Below are 24639 nucleotides of genomic sequence, written 5' to 3'. Positions count from 1 at the left end.
CTAAAGATGCCCAATTTCTTCATACATTTGTGAAATGTGGAAAAGGCTGCAAAAACCTGGACGTTTACTGATATGTCTTAACTTGCATAATGTTTGAACGGTTTCAGAAAGCAAGAGGTAAGGTATCAGTCATAATTTCAACACTAAAACACAAAACCATCTAGTTTTTTTTTTTTTTTAATTTATTTATTTATTTATTCATTTATTTTTGGCTGTGTTGGGTCTTCGTTTCTGTGCGAGGGCTTTCTCTAGCTGCGGCAAGTGGGGGCCACTCTTCATCGCGGTGCGCAGGCCTCTCACTATCGCGGCCTCTCTTGTTGTGGAGCACAGGCTCCAGACGCGCAGGCTCAGTAGTTGTGGCTAACGGGCCCAGTTGCTCTGCAGCATGTGGGATCTTCCCAGACCGGGGCTCGAACCTGTGTCCCCTGCAATAGCAGGCAGATTCTCAACCACTGCGCCACCAGGGAAGCCCCCAACCATCTAGTTTTTGTGGATTGTGTTCCTTTTACGTTTTTTTTTTTTTTTTTAAAGGATTTTCTTATTTATTTATTTATTTATTTATTTATTATTTTTGTCTGTGTTGGATCTTCGGTTCGTGCGAGGGCTTTCTCCAGTTGCGGCAAGCGGGGGCCACTCTTCATCGCGGTGCGGGGACCGCTCTTCATCGCGGTGCGCGGGCCTTTCTCTATCGCGGCCCCTCCCGTCGCGGGGCACAGGCTCCAGACGCGCAGGCTCAGCAATTGTGGCTCACGGGCCCAGCTGCTCCGCGGCATGTGGGATCTTCCCAGACCAGGGCTCGAACCCGTGTCCCCTGCATTAGCAGGCAGATTCTCAACCACTGCGCCACCAGGGAAGCCCTTACGTTTTTATACATAGGAACAGTTTTCCAATTTTGCAATCTTAGTGTAATTGTAACAGCTCTGTTCCTCCTCAAAACAAAACTTAACCTAAGAAATATTTCTACAGGTTGCTTCATTATCACACGATTATTTTTATGTTGTATAGTTTCAAACAGATGAAGTTATTTATTTACTTCTCTATTTTTAGCCATATTGTTTATATTCCACATTTTATTACTATGTACAATGTTTCAGTAGCTTTGTGAAAATAACATTTGCATTTTTACATTTCCTCAATATAAAAATTACCAGCTTATTTAATGCTTTTTGTCATTGGTTACTTTGGTGAGACAAGTTACATTGAAGCTCTGCATCTTATAAAGCAATTTCTAAAGAGGTGAGGCATGAATGTGGGTTAGGACTAGAGATAGGAGTTTATGAAGTATTTTCAGACATAGGTTGAATAGGAACCAGAGGGTGTAACAAAGAACTAAGAACTGAAAGAATGATCTTTATACTCTGTTTTGCTTTTCTTTATAACGCGTATCAATTCCCAGTATATATTAGTACCTTTTTTTTTCCTATTAAATTTCTCCCATAATAGAATGTCAGCTCCACGAGTGGGGATTTTTGCACGTTCACAGTTGCGTCCCCAGCATTTACAACAGTGCTTGGCACACAGTAGGCGCTCAATAAGTGGCGAATGAAAGGATAGGGAGGACAGAAGAAACAGAAAAAGAGGAGAGAAAGAAATCCCGAGCACCTTATCTCTTAACTACGCCCGCATGCTCCCGGGATCCCCCCTCCGGCGGGCCCCAGCCCTCACACCCAGCCTCGCCAGCTGCGTTTTTCCAGCACCGGGCCAGGAGCCCCACCTGCTGTGCCCAGGCGCGGGCCCAACCACCGCGCATGCGCATCACAGCCGCGGCCGCTACTCTCGGCCGACGCGTGCACCGAGTCTGGACGCCTCCGCGACGCGAGCAAGCTGCACCTGCGCAGTTCGAGCCGGCCGATCCGGGTCCGGGCTGGATTCGGTGGCGGGGGCGGTCGGACGGACGGCCTGAGAGGGCTGGGCGGGTGCGAGTTCTGGGTCGCAAAGTCGGGGGGTTAAGGAGCGTGGCAGAGACGACGCGAAAAGGACGAGGCAGGAAGCAGCCGTCGGCCCGGCGCCCGCGGCGAGTCGTCCCAGGATGCTCCGCGCCGCACCGCGCCTGGCCCCGGACTCCGTTTCCCAGCAGCCACTGCGGCTGGCGCCGACAGCCTGCCCGAGCGCTTTGGCCCCTTTGTGAGTCCGCCCGTCAGGCCCGAGATCTAGTCCACGCCCCGGCCGCAGGGCGCTCGGCTCCCCGTCTCCGCGAACGGTGCGGAACGAAGTGCCGACTCTCGGGGAGAAGGCGGTGAGGAGCCCGGGGTGGGTGCGCGCGCCTGGGCAGGCCTGCGGGGCGGGAGCAGGCGTGTGAGGGGGCCTGTGACGGTGGGAGCCTGGGTCCGCTGTGTGTGACGGTGTTTGAACAGAGTGAAACCGTGTGTGACAGTGTGTGAGGCTGTGTGGGACCGAGGGAGAATGTGTGACAGTGTTTGAGAATGTGACAGTGAAACCTGTGTGAACAGTGTGACTGTGTATGGGACCGTGTGTGACAGTGTCACTGTGTGTGTGACCTTGTGTATGGGGCGCTGTGCGACGGTGTGTGAACAGAATTTGAGAATGTGTGTGACAATGTCTGTAACAGTGAACGTGCAACTGTGTGTTCACGTGAGACTGCTTGAGGTTGTGTGACCCTAGGGGTGTGTGACAGTATATGGCTCCATGTGTCATCATGTCAGTGACTGTGTGACTCACTGCGAGGGGTGGGCAAGCTACAGCTCGGGAGCATGTCCACAGGCTGCCAGGGGAGCTGCCAGCATGAGGGACTGTGTGGTTTGTGTGGTGGTTGGGAGGCTGTGTGGATGCTTTGGGAGGCCAGTGTGCTCCAGGATTTGGGAGACTGTTGTAGCGGGAAGACCGAGATTGGGATGAAGGGGAAGAGATGGAGTTTACGGAGAGGAGAGAGGGAGAGGGGAAGAGAGCTGGAGAGGAGGAGAAAGCCTTGGGCCTGGACAGCAGAAGACTGAGCTGCTGGACCTTAGTCCTCTCTGGCACAGAAGGTCTTTCCGTCCCTCTCCTAGTGAGGAATCGAAGAGAAAAAAGGACGGGGAGACCTACTGTGTGCTACTTATGAAAGTAAATGATTTAATGATATTTATTGCACACAGAGGATGTCCAGGTACTGTGCTAAATGCTTGATGTGGATCATCTCATGACCCTCCCAACCGTTGATAGAGAGTAGGTACCACTCTGCTGATGAGGAAATTGAGATTTGGAATAGAGGCTGCAGAGCCAGTTGAGTGGTGGATCAGATGTTCTAGCATTCTGATCCACAAACCTAGTTGTTCTTACCACTAAGTTATGCTACTTCTGAGATAATTTCTTTACTCTCCAAGGCAGTGAAGTTTAGTGGAAAATAATTAATGATTAAGGGGTTGTAGTGATTGTTTCTGCATATCCCTCCCCCCAGCCCCTTCTGAGGAAATTTCTTAGAAAAGTTGAGAGATTGGTTTTCAGGTGCATTTTGTTATAAGCCAGGACCAGAAGCAGGATGTCCTTTTTGGTCCAGTGTCCTCCAGACCACATGATCCCTCTGATGCCTACTCTGTGTAAAGATGCTTTCTCTGAAGCATTCACTTTGTAGTTTTATCTCTCATCTTTGTAGAAAGGGTGGGAACACATTTCCTTTCAACGTCATCATCTGGTGTAAAGACTAATGAGTCAGACCTGGATTCCAGTTGGGCTCAATTACTTAATTACCATGAAGCATTGGATAATTTCACTGATGAATAGCCTTCACGTGTGAAGGGGGAAATTATCCTTATTTGGCAGTGCCATTCTGAAGGATAAATACTGTTACTTCTTATAAATATAAATGAGGTATCTTACGCACAGAAAGTTTATGTTGCATATTGAGATCTAAAGCATGTGGGAGATTTAAGTGGAGTATAATCTATAAAAATATTGAATCACTATGTTGAACACCTGAAACTAATATAACACTATAAATCAACTATACTTCAAAAAATAAAGTACACAGGTGAAAGAATTATAAATTTAGATAGGAATGACCAATGCAGTGACACCTCGTATCTACTTCCGTGGTTGGGGAGAAGGGCACAGAGAAGGAAAGGAGAGTATCTAGGCTGGTGATGCTGGGAGCTGAGGGCAGGCCCAGCATTTCACGTTTTCTTTCTCCCTCTCCAGCTCTGTTTTCTCTGGACACTGCCCTTCTCCCAAAGAGAAGCCGGAAGGAGGAGGACAGAAGGGCTGTCCTAAATTCGTAAAGCCATGTCCGAGGTAAGGAAGCTTTTCTTCTCTCTTCTCTGAAATGCCTTGTTTTTCAGATTTTATATGAACATTTTACTTTTCTTCTGAAATTTCCCATTCTAAAATTCCATTCATTCAGTGACCTGGTCCTCATGTTCTCCAGTCTAGTAAAAGGAGGTCCCCCAAAGCCCACTGAGCTTCCTTTTTTTTTTTTTTCTCAGCCAGAATTTTCATCTTCATTCAAGAAACAGTTTAGCACTTCCCGTGGGTTAGGTGTTCTGTTGGGAGGTCTCAAGAGGCAAAAATACACTCCGTGGTGGAATCTGAAAGTCTTCCCTGTAGGGAAGTGACGTGATTCACTGAGGTCAAGGTGGGTGTTCAGCTGTGACCAACAGTTTAGAGCTTTTCCACAGACCTGGGTTTGAAAAGTAGACAAGGACTACTTGGGGAAGTCTTAGTTGTAGTATTGATACATGACAGGGTCGCTTGCTCAAGGTGATTTTGAGGAGTGGGACTTGTTGGGTCTTGAGTATTAAAGTGTGGGTCAGCTAGGGCAGGAGTGTTTTTCAGGCATTCTGCGGGCACTGAAGAGTAGGATTCCATGGGGGTAATGAGGTCCTGTTCTAGGGATATCCTGAGTTAGTAGCTGGTTACAGCTAGAATATTCTAGATCATGCAGTAAAGATTAGAGGAGTTAATATGGAAAAATAGCAGGGAATTTTTTGAAAAAGGAGAATAATAGGAGGGAGTATTGAATCTACATTAAAAAATGGCTATATACATCTGTAATAATAAATCGTAAATAACAAAAATAGTAAGTAGTATAGAATGAGAGCCAGAAGAAATAAATGAAAAAATCAGCATATAATGTCCAGAAACAAATGCAAATATAAATAAGAATAGAAAATATTTATTCATTCACTGAACATATAGTTATTTAAGACTTACTGTATATTAAGTGCTGGCAATACTGTGGTGAAAAAAATACTGTCTGTCTTCATGGAATTTAGTGTCTCCTAGTTTGTTTATTACATAATAACGTAATGATGTTATTTTAAATCAGTGGAGAAGGACTGGAGTATTCATTTAGAAAAAAATTTTCTTCCTCATACTTTGAGGTTAAATACATTTTGTAGGTTAAATATAAAAAATAAAACCATACAAACTGCTACATCTTTTTATTTTCTTACATCTTAAGAAGATGACTCAGAAGCAGAAATCACCTAGAGAAGCACTGTGATGATTGATGATAAAAGTGCTCTATGTTTGCACTGCCCAGTACAGTAGCAGCTAGCCACATGTGGCTGTGGAGCACTTGTCTGTAGTAGTGTGACTGAAGAACTGATTTTTTTTTTTTGAATTTTTAAATGTTAATTGATTTAGATTTAAATAACCACATGTGGCTAGTAGCTAGTATATTAGACAGCAAAGATGTAGGTTCATAAAATGATAAAGCCAGGAAGAAAATTATGGGTGATCTTGTCTAAGACACTTGTTTTACAAATGAGGAAAAAGCCAAGGAAGGAAAGTGATGTATACACATCACTAGTTAGTGACTGTCAGATGTAGGAAGTTGTACTGTATATTGAGGGTCAGTAACACAGATGACGGTGAGAGATTTAAAGAGGGTGGTAGAAAATAATGAAGGACTCTAGGGAGCAGTGTGCTCAGTGTGATGGAGCACATCATTCACTCCTTTGCCCAGAAACTTTGTTCGCTTCCCATTTTACTTGGAATGAAATCCAGTTTCCTTACCTGGGCCTATAAGGTCCTACACGATCCAGCTCCTGGCTACCCTAGACCTCATTTTTACAAGTCTTTACTGCTCTCTGTTCTAGTCACACTGGTCAACTTGCTGTTCCCCAAATGTTCCAAGCTACTTTCTATTTCTGAACCTTTGCATTTGCTCTTCCCTCTTCTGTAATTCTCCCCTAAATGATGACATGGCTGGCTCTCCCACTTTATGTATTGATAGATTTTTGTTCAAAAATCACCTCTTTGTTAAGATTTACATTACTTTCTTTTATTTTAATAAATTTATTTATTTTTATTTATTTATTTTTGGCTGTGTTGGGTCTTCGTTGCTGCGCGCGGGCTTTCTCTAGTTGTGGCGAGCGGGGGCTACTCTTTATTGCGGTGCACGGGCTTCTCATTGCAGTGGCTTCTCTTGTTGCGGAGCATGGTCTCTAGTCGTGCGGGCTTCAGTAGTTGTAGCATGCAGGCTCAGCAGTTGTGGCGTGCGGGCTCTAGAGTGCAGGCTGAGTAGTTGTGGCACACAGGCTGAGTTGCTCCACGGCATGTGGGATCTCCCCGAACCAGGGCTCGAACCCATGTCCCCTGCATTGGCAGGCGGATTCTTAACCACTGCGCCACCAGGGAAGCCCTACATTACTTTATCTTACTTACTTTATCTTACACAAACGCTCCTGTAACTTTCAGTTACCTTACCTTGTTTTTTGTCATAGTATTTAATAGTACATGACACTGTATGACCATATGGGCTTTTTTGTTTTTTTTTAATTGGGGTATAGTTGCTTTACAATGTTGTGTTAGTTTCTCCTATACAGCAAAGTGAATCAGCTATACGTATACATATATCCCCTCTTTTTTGGATTTCCTTCCCATTTAGGTAGCCACAGAGCACTGAGTAGAGGTCCCTGTGCTATACAGCAGGTTCTCATTAGTTATCTATTTTATACATATTAGTGTATATATGTGTATGACCTTATGTTTAGTGTCTTTCTCCTCTGTTAGAATATTAACTCCACAAAGGGAGGGGCTATATTCTGTTCACCTTTGTATTCCCAACTCTTAGAACAAAATAGGTAGTAGGCATTAAGTAAATATTTGCCAAATTAATATATGAATCAACAAAGGAATGAATTTGTGAGACCAGGGCAGCAAGAGCCAGCAGGCAACCTCTTCTCTCCCGCCACTGAATTGGTAATGGAAGAAGGAGAAGGCAGAGGATATGATGTGTAGAACAGACAAAGCCCATCAGCCCAAATGCTCTTTCTGGGATGCCACCCCAGACCTCCTGAATCACAGTCTCTTGTGGTGCTCTAAAGATTATATTTAAAGTATGCCTCTTATAAACAGTATATAGTCTTTGTTTTTCCTCCCCTGTGCTCACAGCCAGGCACTCGGCCCAATGTGCCTCCCAATCCCCTATGCCTCCCATGATCCCTTGTGCCTCCCCCCAAAAAAGGTTGGCTGGTTTTTAAAAATCCAGTCTGATAATCTTGGTCTTTTTAAATAAGTGTTTAGTACATTTTCATTTAATGTATTATTAATATACTTGTGTTTAAGTATACCATGCAATTTATTTTCTACTTATCCCATCTGTTCCTTCTTCATTTCTTTTTTGCCTTCTTTTGGATAAATCAGGTTTTTTCCTAGTTATCTTGTTAATTATACATTATTTTTTTTTTTTAATTTTTATTTATTTATTTATTTATGGCTGTGTTGGGTCTTCATTTCTGTGCGAGGGCTTTCTCCAGTTGTGGCAAGCGGGGTCCACTCTTCATCGCGGTGCGCGGGCCTCTCACTGTCGCGGCCTCTCTTGTTGCGGAGCACAGGCTCCAGACGCGCAGGCTCAGTAATTGTGGCTCATGGGCCCAGCCGCTCTGCGGCATGTGGGATCGTCCCAGACCAGGGCTCGAACCCGCGTCCCCTGCATTGGCAGGCAGACTCTCAACCACTGCGCCACCAGGGAAGCCCCCATTATTTTTATTATTCTTTTAGTGGCCACTCTAGGATATGTACCATTGCTTGTTATGTAATGATCTTCTTTCTTCCTTCTGTAATCTTCCTTCTATAATTGGTATTCTTGCCACTTTCTGAATAAGGTAAGTCCCCTATTATTAGTAGATATAATAATATCTTGGAACTAAACACACTATGGGGGACTTACCTTATTCAGTTTATAGTTAGTTTTGGGGCTCTTAATTTCTTCCTGTGTTTTGACGCTTCCATTTTCCTTTTATTTCCATTTCCTTCCATTTTCTTTCTATGTGAAGAACCTTTATTAGTATTTCTTTGACTACCAGTCAACACTTTACTCCCAGCCTGAATTATTTTTTAATTAGGTCCTATTCTGACTGGGTCAAAATAGTGTAATTTAAACTGTTTTCTGATGTTAAGTAAGTTTGGGAAATCCTAGTCTCAATGGAGAGAAAAACTTTTAGGAATATATTTTGAGAAAATAATTAGAGACCTTTGTAGCATCGTAGTGAGAAATTAAGATTCATATAACTGAAAATAAGCAAGGGGATAGTAAATAAGATATGGCATATTTACATCATGTAATATTATCCATCTAACAAGTGATGTTATAAGAAAATGAATATGTATAGATAATCATAGACATGTCTGTATAAGGAAACATTTGAACAAATATATACTAACTAAATTTTGATTGCTTCTAGGGCAGGTGCCATGGTAGGTAGGTGCTGAGGGTTGAGGACTTCCAGTTTTTTACCTTAGAAAGGGAAAAAAATTCACTGAGGGTAGAAATACCAGACTTTTCTGTTTTTGTTCTTTCAAGCCATCACCATATTTTATAAATGTTATTTATTATTTTTTATTGACATTGATTTACAATGTTGTGTTAATTATTGCTGTACAGCAGAGTGATTAGTTATACATATATACATTCTTTTTTTATCTTCTTTTCCATTATGGTTTATCATAGGATATTGAGTATAATTCTCTGTGCTATACAGTAAGACTTTGTTGTTTATCCATTCTATATACAAAGGCTTACATTTGCTAACCCCAACCTCCCACTCCATCCCTCCCCCAACTGCCTCCCCCTTGGTAACCCTCAGTCTGTTCTCTATGTCTGTGATTCTGTTTCTGTTTCATAGGTAGGTTCATTTGTGTCATATTTTAGATTCCACATATAAGTGATATCATATGGTATTTGTCTTTTTCTGAGTTACTTAGTATGATAATCTCTACTTGCATCCATGTTGCTGCAAATGGCATTATTTCATTCTTTTTTATGGCTGAGTAGTATTTCAGTGTATATATGTACCACATCTTTATCCATTCATCTGTCGATGGACATTTAGGTTGTTTCCATGTCTTGGCTATTGTGAATACTGCTGCTATGAACATAGGGGTGCATGTATCTTTTTGAATAATAGTTTTGTCCAGATGTATGCCCAGTAGTGGGACTGCTGGATCATATGGTAATTCTATTTTTAGTTTTCTGAGGAACCTCCATACTGTTCTCCATAGTGGCTGCACCAACTTACATTCCCACCAACAGTGTAGGAGGGTTCCCTTTTCTCCACACCCTCTCCAGCATTTGTTTTGTAGACATTTTAATGATGGCCATTCTGACTGGTGTGAGGTGATACCTCATTGTAGTTTTGATTTGCATTTCTCTAATAATTAGCGATGTTAAGCATCTTTTCATGTGCCTATTAGCCATCTGTATTTCTTCTTTGGAGAAGTGTCTAGGTCTTCTGCCCATTTTTCTGTTGGGTTGTTTGTTTTTTTGGGTTGTATGAGCTGTTTGTATAATTTGGAAATCAAGCCCTTGTTGGTCACATCATTTGCAAATATTTTCTCCCATTCTGTAGGTTGTGTTTCCATTTTGTTTATGGTTTCCTTTGCTGTGTAAAAGCATGTAGGTTTGATTAGATCCCATTTGTTTATTTTTGTTTTTACTTCTATTGCCATGGGACACTGACCTAAGAAAACATTGGTACAATTTATGTCAGAGATTGTTTTGCCTGTGTTCTCTTCTAAGAGTTTTATGGTGTCATGTCTTATGTTTAAGTCTTTAAGCCATTTTGAGTTTATTTTTGTGTGTGATGGGAGGGTGTGTTCTAACTTCATTGATTTACATGCAGCTGTCCAGATTTCCCAACACCACTTGTTGAAGAGAATGTCTTTTCCCCATTGTATATTCTTGCCTCCTCTGACAAAGATTAATTGACCATAGGTGTGTGGGTTTATTTCTGGGCTCTCTTCCGTTCCATTCATCCGTATGTCTGTTTTAGTGCCAGTACCACACTGTTTTGATTACTCTAGCGTTCTAATATTGTCTGAACTCTGGAAGGGTTATGCCTTCTACTTTGTTCTTTTTCTTCAGGATTGCTGTGGCAATTCTGGGTCTTTTATGGATCCACATGAATTTTAGGGTTATTTTTTCTAGTTCTGTGAAAAATATCATGGGTAATTTGATAGGGATCACATTAAATCTGTAGATTGCTTTGGGTAGTATGACCATTTTAACAACATTAATTCTTCCAATCCAAAAGCATGGGATATCTTTCCATTTCTTTGAATCATCTCAGTTTCCTTTATCAGTGTTTTATAGTTCTCAGTGTGTAAGTCTTTCATCTGCTTGGTGAGGTTTATTCCAAAGTAATTTATGTTTTGGGTTGCAGTTTTAAAAGATTTTTTTTTTACATTCCCTTTCTCATATTTCACTGTTGGTGTAAAGAAATGCAACCGATTTCTGTATGTTACTGTTGTATCCTGCTACCTTGCCGAATTCGCTTATCTGTTCTAGTAGTTTATGTGTGGACCGTTTAGGGTTTTCTATATGTAGTATCATATCATCTGCATATAATGACAATTTTACCTCTTCCCTACCAATCTGGATATCTTTTTTTTTTTAATTTTTTAAATTTATTTTTATTTTTGGCTGCACTGGGTCTTCGTTGCTGCGCGCGGGCTTTCTCTAGTTGCGGCGAGCGGTGGCTTCGTTGTGGTGCGCGGGCTTCTCATTGTGGGGCCTTCTCTTGTTGTGGAGCACAGGCTCTAGGTGTGCGGGCTTCAGTATTTGTAGCACGCAGGCTCAGTAGTCATGGCTGGCAGGCTCTAGAGTGCAGGCTCAGTAGTTGTGGCGCACAGGCTTAGCTGCTCTACGGCATGTGGGATCTTCCCGGACCAGGGCTCGAACCCATGTCCCCTGCGTTGGCAGGCGGATTCTTAACCACTGTGCCACCAGTGAAGCCCTAATCTGGATATCTTTTATCTCTTTTTCTTATCTGATTGCTGCGGCTAGGACTTCCAATACTGTGTTGAATAGAAGAGGTGAGAGTGGGCATCCTTGTCTTGTTCCAGATTTTAGCAGGAATGCTTTCAGCTTTTCACTGTTGAGTATTATATTGGCTGTGGATTTGTCATAAATAGCTTTTTTTATCTTGAGGTATGTTCCCTCTGCACCCATTTTGGTAAGAGTTTTTATCATGAGTGGATGTTGAATTTGTCAATGCCTTTTCTGCATCTATTCAGAAGATCATGTGGGTTTTGGCTTTTCTAATTGTTCATAGTATTCCCTTATGGTTTTTTGTATTTCTATGGTGTCAGCTGTTATGTTTCCTTTTTCACTTCTTATTTTGTTTAATAAAATAAGTTCTCTCTTTCTCCTTGAAGAGCTTGGCAAGAGGTTTGTCAATGTTGTTTATCCTTTCAGAGCACCAGCTCTTAGTTTTATTGATTTTTTCTATTTTTTTAAATGTCTTTTATTTATTTCCTCTCTGATCTTTATTATTTCATTCCTTCTGCTGACTTTAGGTTTTGTTTGTTCTTCTTTTTCTAATTCTTTGTGGTAGGTTAGGTTGTTTGAGATTTTTCTTGTTTTTTGAGGAAAGCCTGTACTGCTATGAACTTCTAAGAACTGCTTTTGTTGCATTCTGTAGATTTTGTATGGTTGTGTTTTCATTGTCATTTGTCTCAAGGTATTTTTAAATCTCCTCTTTGATTTCCTCATTGACCCACTGGATTTTTAGTACCATGTTGTTTAGTCTCCATGTAATCATTTTTTTCTCATTTATTTTCTGTGGTTAATTTCTAGTTTCATGCCGTTGTGGTCAGAAAAGATGCTTGAGATAATTGCTATACTCTTAAATTTGTTGAGGCTTGTTTTATGCCCTGGTATGTGGTCAGTTCTAGAGAATTCCATGTGCACTTGAAAAGAATGTGTATTCTGGTTTTTTTGGATGTAACGTACTGACAATATCAATTAAGTCCAACTGTTCTGCTGTATCATTTAGTATCTCTGTTGTCTTATTGATTCTCTGTCTGGAAGATCTGTCCATTGATGTGAGCGGGGTGTTAAAATCTCCTATTATTATTGTAGTCTTGTCAATTTCTGCCTTTATTTCTTTTTCTTTTTTATAAATTTATTTATTTATTTATTTACTTATTAGCTTCATTGTGTCTTCGTTGCTGCACACGGGCTTTCTCTAGTTGCAGTGAGTAGGAACGGGCTACTCTTTGTTGCTGTGCGTGGGCTTCTCATTTCTCATTGCAGTGGCTTCTCGTTGTGGAGCATGGGCTCTAGGCATGCAGGCTCAGTAGTTGTGGTGCATGGGCTTAGTTGCTCCACAGCATGTGGGATCTTCCTGGACCAGGGCTCAAACCCATGTCCCCTGCATTGGCAGGTGGATTCTTAACCACTGCACCATCAGGGAAGTCCCTCTCCCTGTATTTCTGTTAGTATTTGTTTTACGTACATGGGTGTTCTATATTAGGTGCATATATGTTGATGTAAAACCCTCTTGTATTGATCCTTTTTTCATTGTATAGTATCCTCCTTTATCTTTCTTTACGGCTTTTGTCTTAAAGTCTATTTTGTCTGATATGAGTATTGCAACCCCACTTTCTTGTCATTTCCTTTTGCATGAAATACCTTTTTCCATCCCCTCACTTTCAATCTCTATGTGTCCTTTGCCCTAAAGTGGGTCTCTTGTAGGCAGCATATTGTAGGCTCTTGGTTTTTTTTCCAATCTGCCACTCTGTGTCTTTTGATTGGAGGATTTAGTCCATTGACAGTTAAGGTAATTACTGATAGATACGTATTTATTGCCATTTTAAACCTTGTTTTCCTGTTGATTTTATATTTTTTCTTTGTCCCTTATTTTTCCTTTTGTGGTTTCATGATTTTCTTTGGTATTATACTTATGTTCTCTTCTTTTTGGTTTCTGTGACTCTATGTTTTTGACTTGTGGTTACCCTATTTTTCAAGAATGTTAACCCCTTCCTATATCTACTTGCCTTAGACTGGTAGTCATATAGGCTGAAACACATTCATTCTAGGAAAGAAAAAGAATCTACACTTTTTTACTCTTCTCCCCCACATTTTATGATTTTGTTGTCCTGTTCTACATCTTGTCCATCCTTTTGCTGTTCATTGTGGTTACCATCATTTTCACACAGATTTTTGGATTTTTTTCTTTAGTCTGTGTCCTGGCTTATTTAAGTAATTTACTTTCCAATTGTGATTTTTTTTTCTTTCCTATAGATTCTTACTTCTTTTCTATTTAGAGAAGACCTTTCAATATTTCCTTTAGGATAGATTTAGTATTTTAGTTTTTGTGTGTCTGAGAAATTATTTATCTCTCTTTTTATTCTAAATGATAATCTTGCTAGGTAGCGTATCCTAGGTTGCATATTTTTCCCTTTCAGGACTTTGAATATATCTTGCCACTCCCTTCTGGCCTGCAGCGTTTCTGTAGAGAAATCACCTGATAGCCTTATGGGGGTTTCCTTGTAATGAACTCTTTGTTTTCCTCTTGCTGCCTTTAGAATTCTCTCTTTTAACTTTTGCTATTTTTATTGTAATATGTCTTGGTGTAGGTCTGTTTCGGTTTATATTGTTTGGGACCCTCTGTGCTTCCTGTACCTGGATGTGTTTCCTTCTTTAGGTTTGGGAATTTTTCAGACATAATTTTTTCAAATACATTTTTGATCCCCTTTTCTCTTTCTTCCCCTTCTAGAATCCCTATTATGTGTAGATTGGCATGGTTTATATTATCCCATAGGTCTCTCACATTGCTTTCATTTTTTTTCATTTGGCTTTCTGTCTGCTGTCCTTGTTGGGTGATTTCCATTATTCTGTGTTCCAGGTCACTTATTCATTCTTCTGCATTATTCATTCTGCTATTCATTGCCCTTAGCTTTCATCTCTGCAGATGAGTTTTCTAATTTTTCGTGGTTCCTCTTTATAGTTTCTAGTTCCCTTTTACAGTACTCTGCATTTCTGTCGATAGTTTTTCTTACTCCTCCAGTATTTTCATTATCTCCTTTTTGAAATCAGTGTCTATTAGAATGAAGAGGTCTGTTTCACTCTTTGTTCTTTCAGGGGAATGCTTTTGGTCTTTTAACTGGGAGTGATTCCTCTCCTGTTTACCAACCATTGTGGAAGGATTTCAATATTTGACAAGTCAAGTCAGTTCAGCTGTTTAGGGCATCTGCATATCAGCTCAGCTTAAGAGTAGATTTTGCTCTGTGACATGCCAAACCTGTGAAGCATATACCGAATCAGACAGCAAGCCTTGATAAGTCTGAAGCAGATTTACCACATTAGGAAGAATGCCCATTTTCAATTTCTAGGGAGCAGACTAGGTCATCTTCCATGCTATAAAGATCCTTAATGTAACATACAGTGGTATTTGAGAGCTATGTTTTAACATTTAAAAAACTCTTGCTCATTAGATGTGCACAATTCAGTATGTTCCTCTAGTGAGAGTTGTAGGTATTTTTTGATGCACTTCATTATCACATTTGAAATGTTCACTCTTTAACTTAATTAGTAGTGCTTAAAATTACTATTATTTTGTCTTTTAGGTAGCATAAGTTACCAGCTGTCTTTGAAACTTAGTGATGTTGTCAGAGCTGTTATGTAATCTTTTGTTGTCCCTGATTGTTCTCCGTAATGGTATATATTGTTTAAGTTATATTTTTGCAAAATCACCATAAAACTTTACTGTTTTTATTATATTTGTATTTAATTTTTGAAAACCAGTTATAAGCATCAAATATATTTTAATATATACCTTATTGATATAGCTGGAACACTGACCATTCCATTGTAGAATTTGGGAAAATGCTGGTTTAGACCATGTACGTCCTGTAAGGCATAACTCATGTTTCTGCCTCCTCTTTGAAGCCTTTTTCACTGCCCCAGTCTATCCTTATTCTCCATATTGAGAAATGCTCTTCTAGCATTTAGTATAAATAACATTTTACACTTGATTGTTTACAGTGTTCTGTTATTGCCAATTTCCGTGTGTATCTTTCCTCCATCAGTAGAGACTCTGAAATTGTATACTTTCCATGACAGAATATCAACACTAAGCACAGAGAAGTTGTCTAGCAATTACTTGACATGTGTTGCTCAGAACCCAAGATACTGACAGAAAATTTCACTACCTGTAGTATTTCTCTCCAGAAGTATAGACAATTTAACTTTTTAAACTATGCTCATGCGACGGTACGAACACTAGTTGAGCAAGAATATGTTTATGTCATTTCAGGATTTGGTGACATTTGGGGATGTGGCTGTAGATTTCTCTCAAGAGGAGTGGGAATGGCTGAACCCTGCTCAGAGGAATTTGTACAGGAAAGTGATGTTGCAGAACTATAGGAGCCTGGTATCACTGGGTAAGGAGGTCTCCCTGTAATTCAGAATCTGCACGTAGGGCTGCTTTCCAATGTAATGTTTGGGAAACCTCTGATAAAGTTCGCTAAATTTCTGATTTTTGTGCTCCCCCAAATAAATTTAGTTTTGTAGAATTGGCAGCTTCATTAGACTGTCCGTGCAACTTCATCTTCCCCATTCTTCAGAATACTTCACCTCTTCCTCAGCTCCCTTCTATAGTGGCCTCACCTTCCTGATGACCAAGCAACTTGATCTGATTTATGGGCCTGGCTAATTCCCCTTTTATTTCTTGTAAGCAGGAGTTTCAGTTTCTAAGCCAGATGTGATCTCATTATTGGAGCAAGGAAAAGAGCCCTGGATGGTGAAGAAGGAGGGGACAAGAGGAGCATGCCCTGGTGAGTGAGAGAGAACTAGGGAGGCAGAGGCCATTGCAAGGAAAAGCTCAGCTATTCTGGAAAGTTCCAGCTCATAATTGATGTTTACTGGGTAGCCCGAAAAGGCTCAAGGCCTGGGAAGAAACACTGAGGTGTGTCTAGTGTGAGTTCCCCAACCTAACTCTCCTCACACATTATGTGTGTATATTTTCTCTCACACTTAACTGTCTTCTCTGATAACCTTTTCTTATTCTCTGGATGCAGATGTCACAGTTATCTCCATGTCCTTGCTTTTTAGTTTTACACACGTTGCTCCATACTATGTTTAAAAATCCAGACACAGCAGTGCATATTTTTTCCTTTTTGGTCACTCATTCCTTTTAGATTGAAGGATTGATTCATTTACTTATTCACTTAATCTTGATTCACTGAATTTCTACTTTCATAAAATCATTTTGCTCAATTTTTAGGATTATTCAGAGGTTTATAAACCATCAAAGAAAAAATAAAGCATTTCCAGTTGTATTTTCAAGTCTAGGTAACTGGAAAGTGATAGCATTTAATAGAAACAAGTCAAGAAAGAACAGGTTGGTAGAGGAAAAGATGAATTTGGCTTGGGACAATAAGAGACTTGTTTTTAAGAGATGGGGAGATTTCCAAGGGAAGATATGCAACGTATGATTGGAGGGAGATGGAGGCTAAGAAAAACAAGTCTGATTTAGAGATGTTAGTGTGAAGGAATAAGGTCATAGTCTTAGAGTTTGAGAGAAAAATCCTGGTACTGGGGCCTTTGTGAGGAAGTGGACCTTTGACAACTTTCTCAGTGTCCTCTCTGGTAAATAACCTCCCTATAGTTTCTTCCTTGAGTTAAATTATATAAATTTTAATTTTTCTAGTTAGTTACCCTTTTCATTTAGGTGACAGATTTATTTCTATGAACCTGAGCATAATAATCGCTTATAATTTTCTTTTATATTTAGTAATTTCCAATTTTAATTTATTTTACATAGCTGTTCTTTTTAAAAAAATTGTTTGCTACTCATTAATCAATTTTGTCTTTATTTACTTTTAAAATCCAGCTTTTGGACATATCTGTTAAATATAAAATATAGTGTCATCATTCTTCTCTTTTCTAATTCTCTATTTTCTGCTTTTCTCTTTACTAATTCTTTCCTTCTAATTTCCTTAGGTTTATTTTGTTTTCCATTTTGCTGAAAAAAACTTAAACTATTAATTTCATTTTCTTATTCACTAATGAAATTATTAGTTTTAATTTTCCTCTGAATATAGCTTTAGGTGACTTCCATAGATTCTGATATGTAGTTGTTTTTCTTATTTCCATTTCCTGGACGACCTATTTTTTTTAAAAAATTCCCTTTTAGGCAAGAGTTGTTTAAAAGAAAATTTTCTGGTTTTATTGTATCTTGATCAAATTGTTTTATAATATTTGATCAGGACAGTAATTAGTACTAATTCTACTCTCTAACGATTTGAGGATTTTATATGTCCTAATATCGCGTTAGTTTTTTTAACCGTTCCATAGGTTCCAAGGTATAATCTCTATTTTCAGTGTAAAGAGCTTATTACATGAGTTTTACTTTTTTTATTATGTTACGAAAGTCTGTCTTTACTTAATCTTTCTTGATTCCATCTATAATTTTTTCTTTCTTATTTATTTATTTATTTTTGGCTGCATCGGGTCTCAGTTGTGGCACATGGGATCTTTCGTTATTGCGCACAGGCTCTTGATTGTGGTGCTTGGGTTTCTCTCTAGTTGTGGGATGCAGGCTCCAGAGCACACAGGCTCTCTAGTTGTGGCACGTGGGCTCCAGAGTGTGTGAGCTCAGTAGTTGTGGCATGCAGCCTCCAGACTGCATGGGCTCTGTAGTTGTGGCACACAGGCTTAGTTGTGGCACGCAGGCTCAGTAGCCCTGCGGCACGTGGGATCTTAGTTCCCCAACCTGGAACTAAGGAGGAGGATTCTTTACCACTGGACCACCAGGGAAGTCCCTATAATTTTTTTCTTAATAACTTTAATTATTTTCATACAGTAAATTGCATTCATATAAATTACACAATGTGATGAGTTCTGACAGTTGTATACGTCCATGAAACCATCACCACAATCAAGACATAAAACGTTTCCGTCACCCTGAAAGGTAGCTTGTACCTCTTTGCAGTTCATTCTTCTTCACTCCTGGCTCCAAACACTAATCTGATATTTGTCTTTTTAGATTACTTTGCATTTAAACTAAATGGAATCATACTGTTATGTGTGGCTTATTTTGTCATCAAAATTATTTTGAAAATCATATTGTTTCATATATAAATAATTTACTCTTTTTTGTTTCTGAGTAGCAGTCTATTGTATAGATGTTCGACACTTTTTCCATTCACCTGTTGATGCACATTTGGGTTGTTTGCAGTTTTGGGCTATATGTAGTGGTCACATACAGGACTTTGTGTGGACATACGTTTTCATTTCTCTTAGGTTAATATCTAAAAGTGGAAAAACTGAGTCATATGACAGGAATATGTTTAACTTTTTAAGAAACTGCCAGATAGTTTTCCAAAGAGATTGTATCATTTTCATTCCCACCAGCACTGTAGAAGAGTTCCAGTTGCTCTACATCCTCACCATATCTTGGTGAGGTGTTTTTCTTTTTTTAAATAATTTTATTGAAGTATAGTTGATTTACAATGTTGTGTTAATTTTTGCTGTGCAGCAAAGTGATTCAGTTACATATATATATTCTTTTCCATTATGGTTTATCACAGGATATTGAATATAGTTTCCTGTGCTACACAGTAGGACCTTGTTATTTATCCATCCTATATATTGATATAATAGTTTGCATCTGCTAATCCCAAAATCCCAATCTTTCTCTCCCCCACCCCTCCTCCCCCTTGGCAAACACAGGTCTGTTCTCTAGATGAGTCTGTTTCTGTTTTGCAAATATATTCTCATTTGTATTGTATTTTAGATTCCACATATAAGTGATACCATATGGTATTTGTCTTTCTCTTTCTGACTTACTTGGCTTAGTATGATGATCTCTAGGTCCATCCATGTGCTGCAGATGGCATTATTTCATTCTTTTTTTATAGATGAGTAATATTCCATTGTGTGTGTATGTACGTATATGTGTGTGTGTGTGTATGTATATATATACACACACATATGTACCACATGTCCTTTATGCATTCATCTGTTGATGGACATTTAGGTTGTTTCCATGTCTTGGCTATTGTACATAGTGCTGCTGTGAACATAGTGGTGCATGTATCTTTTTGAATTATAGTTATGTCTGGATATATGCCCAGGAGTGGGATTTCTGGATCATATGGCAAGTCTAGTGTTTTGAGGAACCTCCATACTGTTTTCCATAGAGGCTGCATCAATTTACATTCCCACCAACAATGTAGGAGGGTTCCCTTTTTGGTGAGCTATTTTTAGTTTTATCCATTCTAATGACTGCGTTATGGTATCTCGTAGTTTTAGTATGCATTTATCTGATGATTAATAATGCTGAGGATCTTTTCATGTGCTTATTGGCCATTCATATATATATTGTGAAGTATTTGTTCAAATCTTTTGCCCATGTTTTATTAGGTTGTTTTATTATTATTGTAAAAGTTCTTAATACTGGCATACTTCATTTTATTGTGCTTCTTCACTTTATTGTACTTCGCAGATATTGCACTTTTTACAAATTGAAGTTTTGTGGTGACCCTGCGTTGTCAGATGATGGTTAGTATTTTTTAGCAATAAAGTGCTTTTTAATTAAGGTATGTAAATTGATTTTTTTTAAGACTTAATGCTATTGCACACTTAATAGACTGCAGTATAGTGTAAACATAACTCTTATATGCACTAGGAAACCAAAAAATTCATGTGACTTGCTTTATTGCAACATTCATTTTTATTGGGGTGGTCTTGAACTGAACCCATGATACCTCTGAGGTATGCCTGTATAGTCCTGATACAAATTCTTTGTCATTTATGTGCATTGAGATATACGTACCAATTGTGACTTGTATTTTTATTTTCCTACTACTGTCTTTTGAACATCCAAAGTTTTCAATATTTGTGAAGTCCAAATTATTGCCTTGGTTTGTCCTTTTTGTGTCATATCTAAGAAAGTCTTGCTACCCGCAGATCACAGACATTTTCTTGTGTTTTCGCCTAGGAATTTTATCATTTTGGCTTTATATGTTCCATTGAGCTAATTTTTGTGTCTTGTGTGAGGTAAAGGTTGAAGTTTTTTGTTTTTTTTTTCCAATTTGGATGTACAGTTTCTCCAGTACCCTTTCTTTTAAAGACTTTCCCCTCCCCATTATATTGTCTTGTTGGTACCTTCATTGAAAATCGTTTGACTGTATATGCATGCATTAAGTTCTAAACTCTGTCCTTTCACCAGTACCACAGTCTTGATTACTGTAGCTTTATAGTAAACTTTGATATCAGTTCAATTTGTAAAATCACTTTGACTATTTTAATAGATCATTTGCATTTCCATATAAATTCTAGGATGAAGTTGAGAATTTCTACCCAAAAATCCTGCTGGGGTTTTGTTTGGGATTGTGTTGAATCCATGTATCAGTTTGGAGAGAACTGACATCCTAATATCATTTTTTTCAATTCCTGAGTATTGTCTATTTAGCCATTTTTTACAGTCTTAATTTCTCTTAGCAGTGTTTTGTCATATCCAGTGTAGTGGTCTTATATTTATAAGTATTATATTTATATATCTATATATATAAAAATATACTTATATACTTATATCTAAATTTTTTTTCCTGAGAGTCTTTCATGTTTTTTTGGTGCTCTTATTAAAAAGACCATTTTCCAATTGTTTGCTGCTAGTATGTAAAAATGTAAATTGATTGATTTTTTTATTTTTTTTATTGAAGTATAGTTCATTTACATTGTTGTTAGTTTTATATTAACTTTACATCTTTTGACCTTGCTGGATTGATTGATTTAGCAGTTGTTCTAGTAGTTGTTTTATAGGTTTCTGAGGATTTTCTGCATGAACAGTCATTTTTTCTGCAAATACAGTTTTATTTCTTCCTTTCTGATCTTAATGTGCCTTCTTTTTCTTGACTTATTGTAATAGCTAGGACCTCCTGTAAAATGTTGAATAGAATTGGTAAGAGCATATATACTTGCATTGTTATAAGGGGAAATGTATTCACTCTTTCACTGTTAAGTTGATGTTAGTTACAGATTTTTCATAGATGCCCTTTATCAGCTTGAGGAATTTCCTTTCTGTTCCTGGTTTGCTGAGAATTTTTATAATAAACAGGTGTTGAATTTAGTAAAATACTTTTATATCTATTGAAATGATATGATTTTTCCTTTTTTTAATCTGTTAATGTGGTGAATTACATTGATTTTCATATATTAAACCAACCTTGCATTCGTGGGGCAAACTCCACTTGGTTATGATTATGCTTTCATATTTTCCTGGATTTTATTTGCCATAATATTATATAGGTTTTACATTTATGTTTATGTGCTACATTGCTTTTGTAAATCATAATAGGAATTTTGGTTTTACTATAAATAAGGTGAGAAACCATTGGAAAGTCTTGAACAGAATAATAGGTGATTTGATTTGGGAATGAAAAGGGTAAGGCAAATTAAGGCCAATGGCAGGTTAATAAAACGAAGAAATTTGATACAAAATTACTTCTATATGAAGGCATCTTAGCTTGAGTATCAATTGAAAACTTACATTTGGTTGGAACATATCACATAGAAAATGATACTCAGGAAGACCATTTTCAGGCTGCAAAAGTTTAACCATAGAGTTTTATGTACAGCCTATGGCAATTAATGGTACTGGGAGTTTTTTAGCCACACTGACATGAAATTGGTTTTTTAAAGGTAATGAACTTAACTTGAATGCAGGATAACTAGCAGCAAGAGAGGAAGGGTGTTTGCAGACTGTTATATTAATATATATATAAAAGGATTATTATGATTTTGATAGTTACCTTAATAGTTATGCATGATACTTATTTTCTTAATAAATTTTCCTTCATTCTCATTCTCTGTAATCTCATTATTAGACTGCATTTAACAGCTGTTAAATCCTTGAACTTCTTATGTAGTTCATTCACCAATTTGTGCTTTAGAAGTTCTTCTTTTCTAATGCATAAATACAAAAGACATTTGTTTTCTTGGTATCTTTTAGATTGGGAGTATGCATTTAAAAACAATGAATTTTCATCAAAGCAAGTTATTTATGAGGAATCATCCAAAGTAAGGACAATGGGAAGAAGCCATCTTAGTTATAACCTTGACTGCTCCAGTTTGAGAGAAGACTCTAAAAATGAGGACTGGTTTAAGAACCACTTGGGAAGTCAGGAGATACATTCTAGTCAATTGATCATCACTCATAAAGAAATCCTGAGTAAAGATCAAAGTAATGAATATACTAAATCTTGGCAAACTTTCCATCAGGATGCAATCTTTGATATAAAGCAGAGTTTTCCCACCAAAGAAAGAATACATAAGCATGAGCCAAGAAAGAGAAGCTACCGGAAAAAATCTGTTGAAATGAAACGTAAGAAAGTCTATGTAGAAAAGAAACTTTTGAAATGTAATGAATGTGAGAAGGTTTTCAACCAGAGCTCATCTCTCACTCTTCATCAGAGAATTCACACTGGAGAGAAACCATATGCATGTGTTGAATGTGGGAAAACCTTCAGCCAGAGTGCAAACCTAGCTCAACATAAGAGAATACATACTGGAGAGAAACCCTATGAATGTAAAGAATGTAGGAAAGCCTTCAGCCAGAATGCCCATCTTGCTCAACATCAGAGAGTTCATACTGGAGAGAAACCTTATCAGTGTAAAGAATGTAAAAAAGCCTTCAGCCAGATTGCACACCTGACTCAACATCAGAGGGTTCATACTGGGGAAAGACCTTTTGAATGTATTGAATGTGGAAAGGCCTTTAGTAATGGCTCATTTCTTGCTCAGCATCAGAGAATTCACACAGGAGAGAAGCCTTATGTATGTAACGTGTGTGGGAAGGCCTTTAGCCATCGGGGATACCTAATTGTACATCAGAGAATTCATACCGGAGAGAGACCCTATGAATGTAAGGAATGTAGGAAAACCTTCAGCCAGTATGCACACCTGGCTCAACATCAGAGAGTTCATACTGGAGAGAAACCTTATGAGTGTAAAGTATGTAGGAAAGCCTTCAGCCAGATTGCATACCTTGATCAACATCAGAGGGTTCATACTGGAGAGAAACCCTATGAATGTATCGAATGTGGGAAGGCCTTTAGCAATAGTTCGTCACTTGCACAACATCAGAGAAGTCATACCGGAGAGAAACCTTACATGTGTAAGGAATGCAGGAAAACATTTAGCCAGAATGCAGGCCTTGCTCAACATCAGCGAATTCACACTGGAGAGAAACCTTACGAATGTAACATTTGTGGGAAAGCCTTTAGCTATAGTGGATCTCTTACTCTACATCAAAGAATTCATACTGGGGAAAGACCCTATGAATGTAAGGATTGCAGGAAATCTTTCAGGCAGCGAGCACACCTTGCTCATCATGAGAGAATTCATACGATGGAGTCATTCTTGACTCTTTCCTCTCCCTCACCCTCCGTGTCCAGTCAGTTGCCAAGACCTGTAGGTTCTATCTCCTAAATATGCCTTGAATCTGACTCTAATTAATTTCCATTCTGTCATCTTTGTCCAGTACACTACAATCTATTTGACATGGATTATGGAAATAACTTTCTAATTGATCTCCCCGTGTTTACCATTTCCTGCTAGTAGTGCATATTGCAGTCAAACTTGCGTTTAAAAAGTTCAATCATATCACTTCTCCTTCATTAAAACCCTTCATTGGCATCCCATAGGTCTTAGGGCAAGGCACACATTACTCAAAATAGCCTAAAAGACCCCCAAACCCCCAATACCTTGTTCCAGTCTACATTTCAGAGTCCCATCTCATGTCAATATCCATCTCATTCTTTGGCTACTTATCAACATTAAGAATTTATAGTGCAGCATCAAATAGATCTGGGTTCCAATTCTTACTCTTCCATTTTCTAGCTCTCTAGTTTTGGAGAAACATTTTGTCCCTTGTAAGCTTCAGTTTTTTTATTTATATTATGGAAATAATAATGGTACTACCTCAAGTTAATGGGAGGATTAAATGAGATAATGCATGTGAACTGCTCAGCAGAGTGCCTAGCATAAAGTAATCAGTAAACACTAATGTAAAATAAAAAGGTACTATGATAAAAAGATCATCTCAGCAATGATTATCTGCGAAATAACAAAGCAACCCAAAAGACTGTAAAGGTTTTTGATTAGGAACAGCAGTCATTGTTCTAAAGGTGGGTGATAGTATCCAGCACAGCAGAGTTAATGTTGGAGTCCATGATGACAGAGTAAGATGGGGGCTTCTGTTTCAACATGAATACACAGAGATATGATTTTGTTGATAAGAAAAACTAACTTCATTATATAGTCAACAGTTTTAAGAAGCCAGGTGTTAAAAATCACTTGTAATAAGTAAAATTTACTGAGATGTATTCATCATTTGCATTTAAACAAAGGCAATATAGTTTTTAAAAGAGAGAAAACTTTAAAAGATCAATAACCAAAGAAGAATAGAAAGT

General features: G+C 38.5%; 1 protein-coding gene and 1 long non-coding RNA gene across 10 annotated transcripts in view; one reads left to right on the top strand and one right to left on the bottom strand.

Annotated features, from left to right (window-relative positions):
- Positions 1 to 1798: 1798 nt before the first annotated feature.
- ZNF583 (zinc finger protein 583) lies at positions 1799 to 24568 on the top strand. Of its 8 annotated transcripts, none has more exons than XM_057534078.1 (5): positions 1799 to 2124; positions 4132 to 4224; positions 15477 to 15603; positions 15898 to 15996; positions 22179 to 24568. In XM_057534078.1, exons 2-5 carry the CDS (start codon positions 4216 to 4218, stop codon positions 23654 to 23656), a joined length of 1713 nt encoding a protein of 570 aa, XP_057390061.1. In that variant the 5' UTR covers positions 1799 to 2124; positions 4132 to 4215; the 3' UTR covers positions 23657 to 24568. The 8 variants fall into 8 exon arrangements, with proteins under 8 accessions (XP_057390061.1, XP_057390060.1, XP_057390059.1 ...); XM_057534077.1 differs by having other exon boundaries at positions 1799 to 2200; XM_057534076.1 differs by having other exon boundaries at positions 1799 to 2250.
- Positions 9022 to 24639, bottom strand: part of LOC102998593 (uncharacterized) — a 30866-nt gene continuing 15248 nt past the window's right edge. Inside the window, exons 6-7 of one of the 2 annotated variants that reach the window (XR_009006073.1) lie at positions 21979 to 22132; positions 9022 to 14462 (exon numbers count right to left, since the gene is read on the bottom strand). This is a non-coding gene — a long non-coding RNA (uncharacterized LOC102998593). Of the gene's footprint in view, positions 14463 to 20828; positions 21106 to 21978; positions 22133 to 24639 lie in introns of those variants that run through there. The other variant, XR_003622723.2, reaches the window with a different exon arrangement.

Source organism: Balaenoptera acutorostrata, chromosome 19 (genome assembly GCF_949987535.1).
Source record: "Balaenoptera acutorostrata chromosome 19, mBalAcu1.1, whole genome shotgun sequence".
In the NCBI taxonomy this organism is placed as follows: Eukaryota; Metazoa; Chordata; class Mammalia; order Artiodactyla; family Balaenopteridae; genus Balaenoptera; species Balaenoptera acutorostrata.
This window is presented reverse-complemented; position numbering and strand designations above follow the sequence as displayed.

Coding starts and splice junctions, on each gene's coding strand:
- ZNF583 (XM_057534078.1), top strand. Junction 15,604..15,897: donor TAGGAGCCTGGTATCACTGG/GTAAGGAGGTCT, acceptor ATTTCTTGTAAG/CAGGAGTTTCAGTTTCTAAG. Junction 15,997..22,178: donor GACAAGAGGAGCATGCCCTG/GTGAGTGAGAGA, acceptor GGTATCTTTTAG/ATTGGGAGTATGCATTTAAA.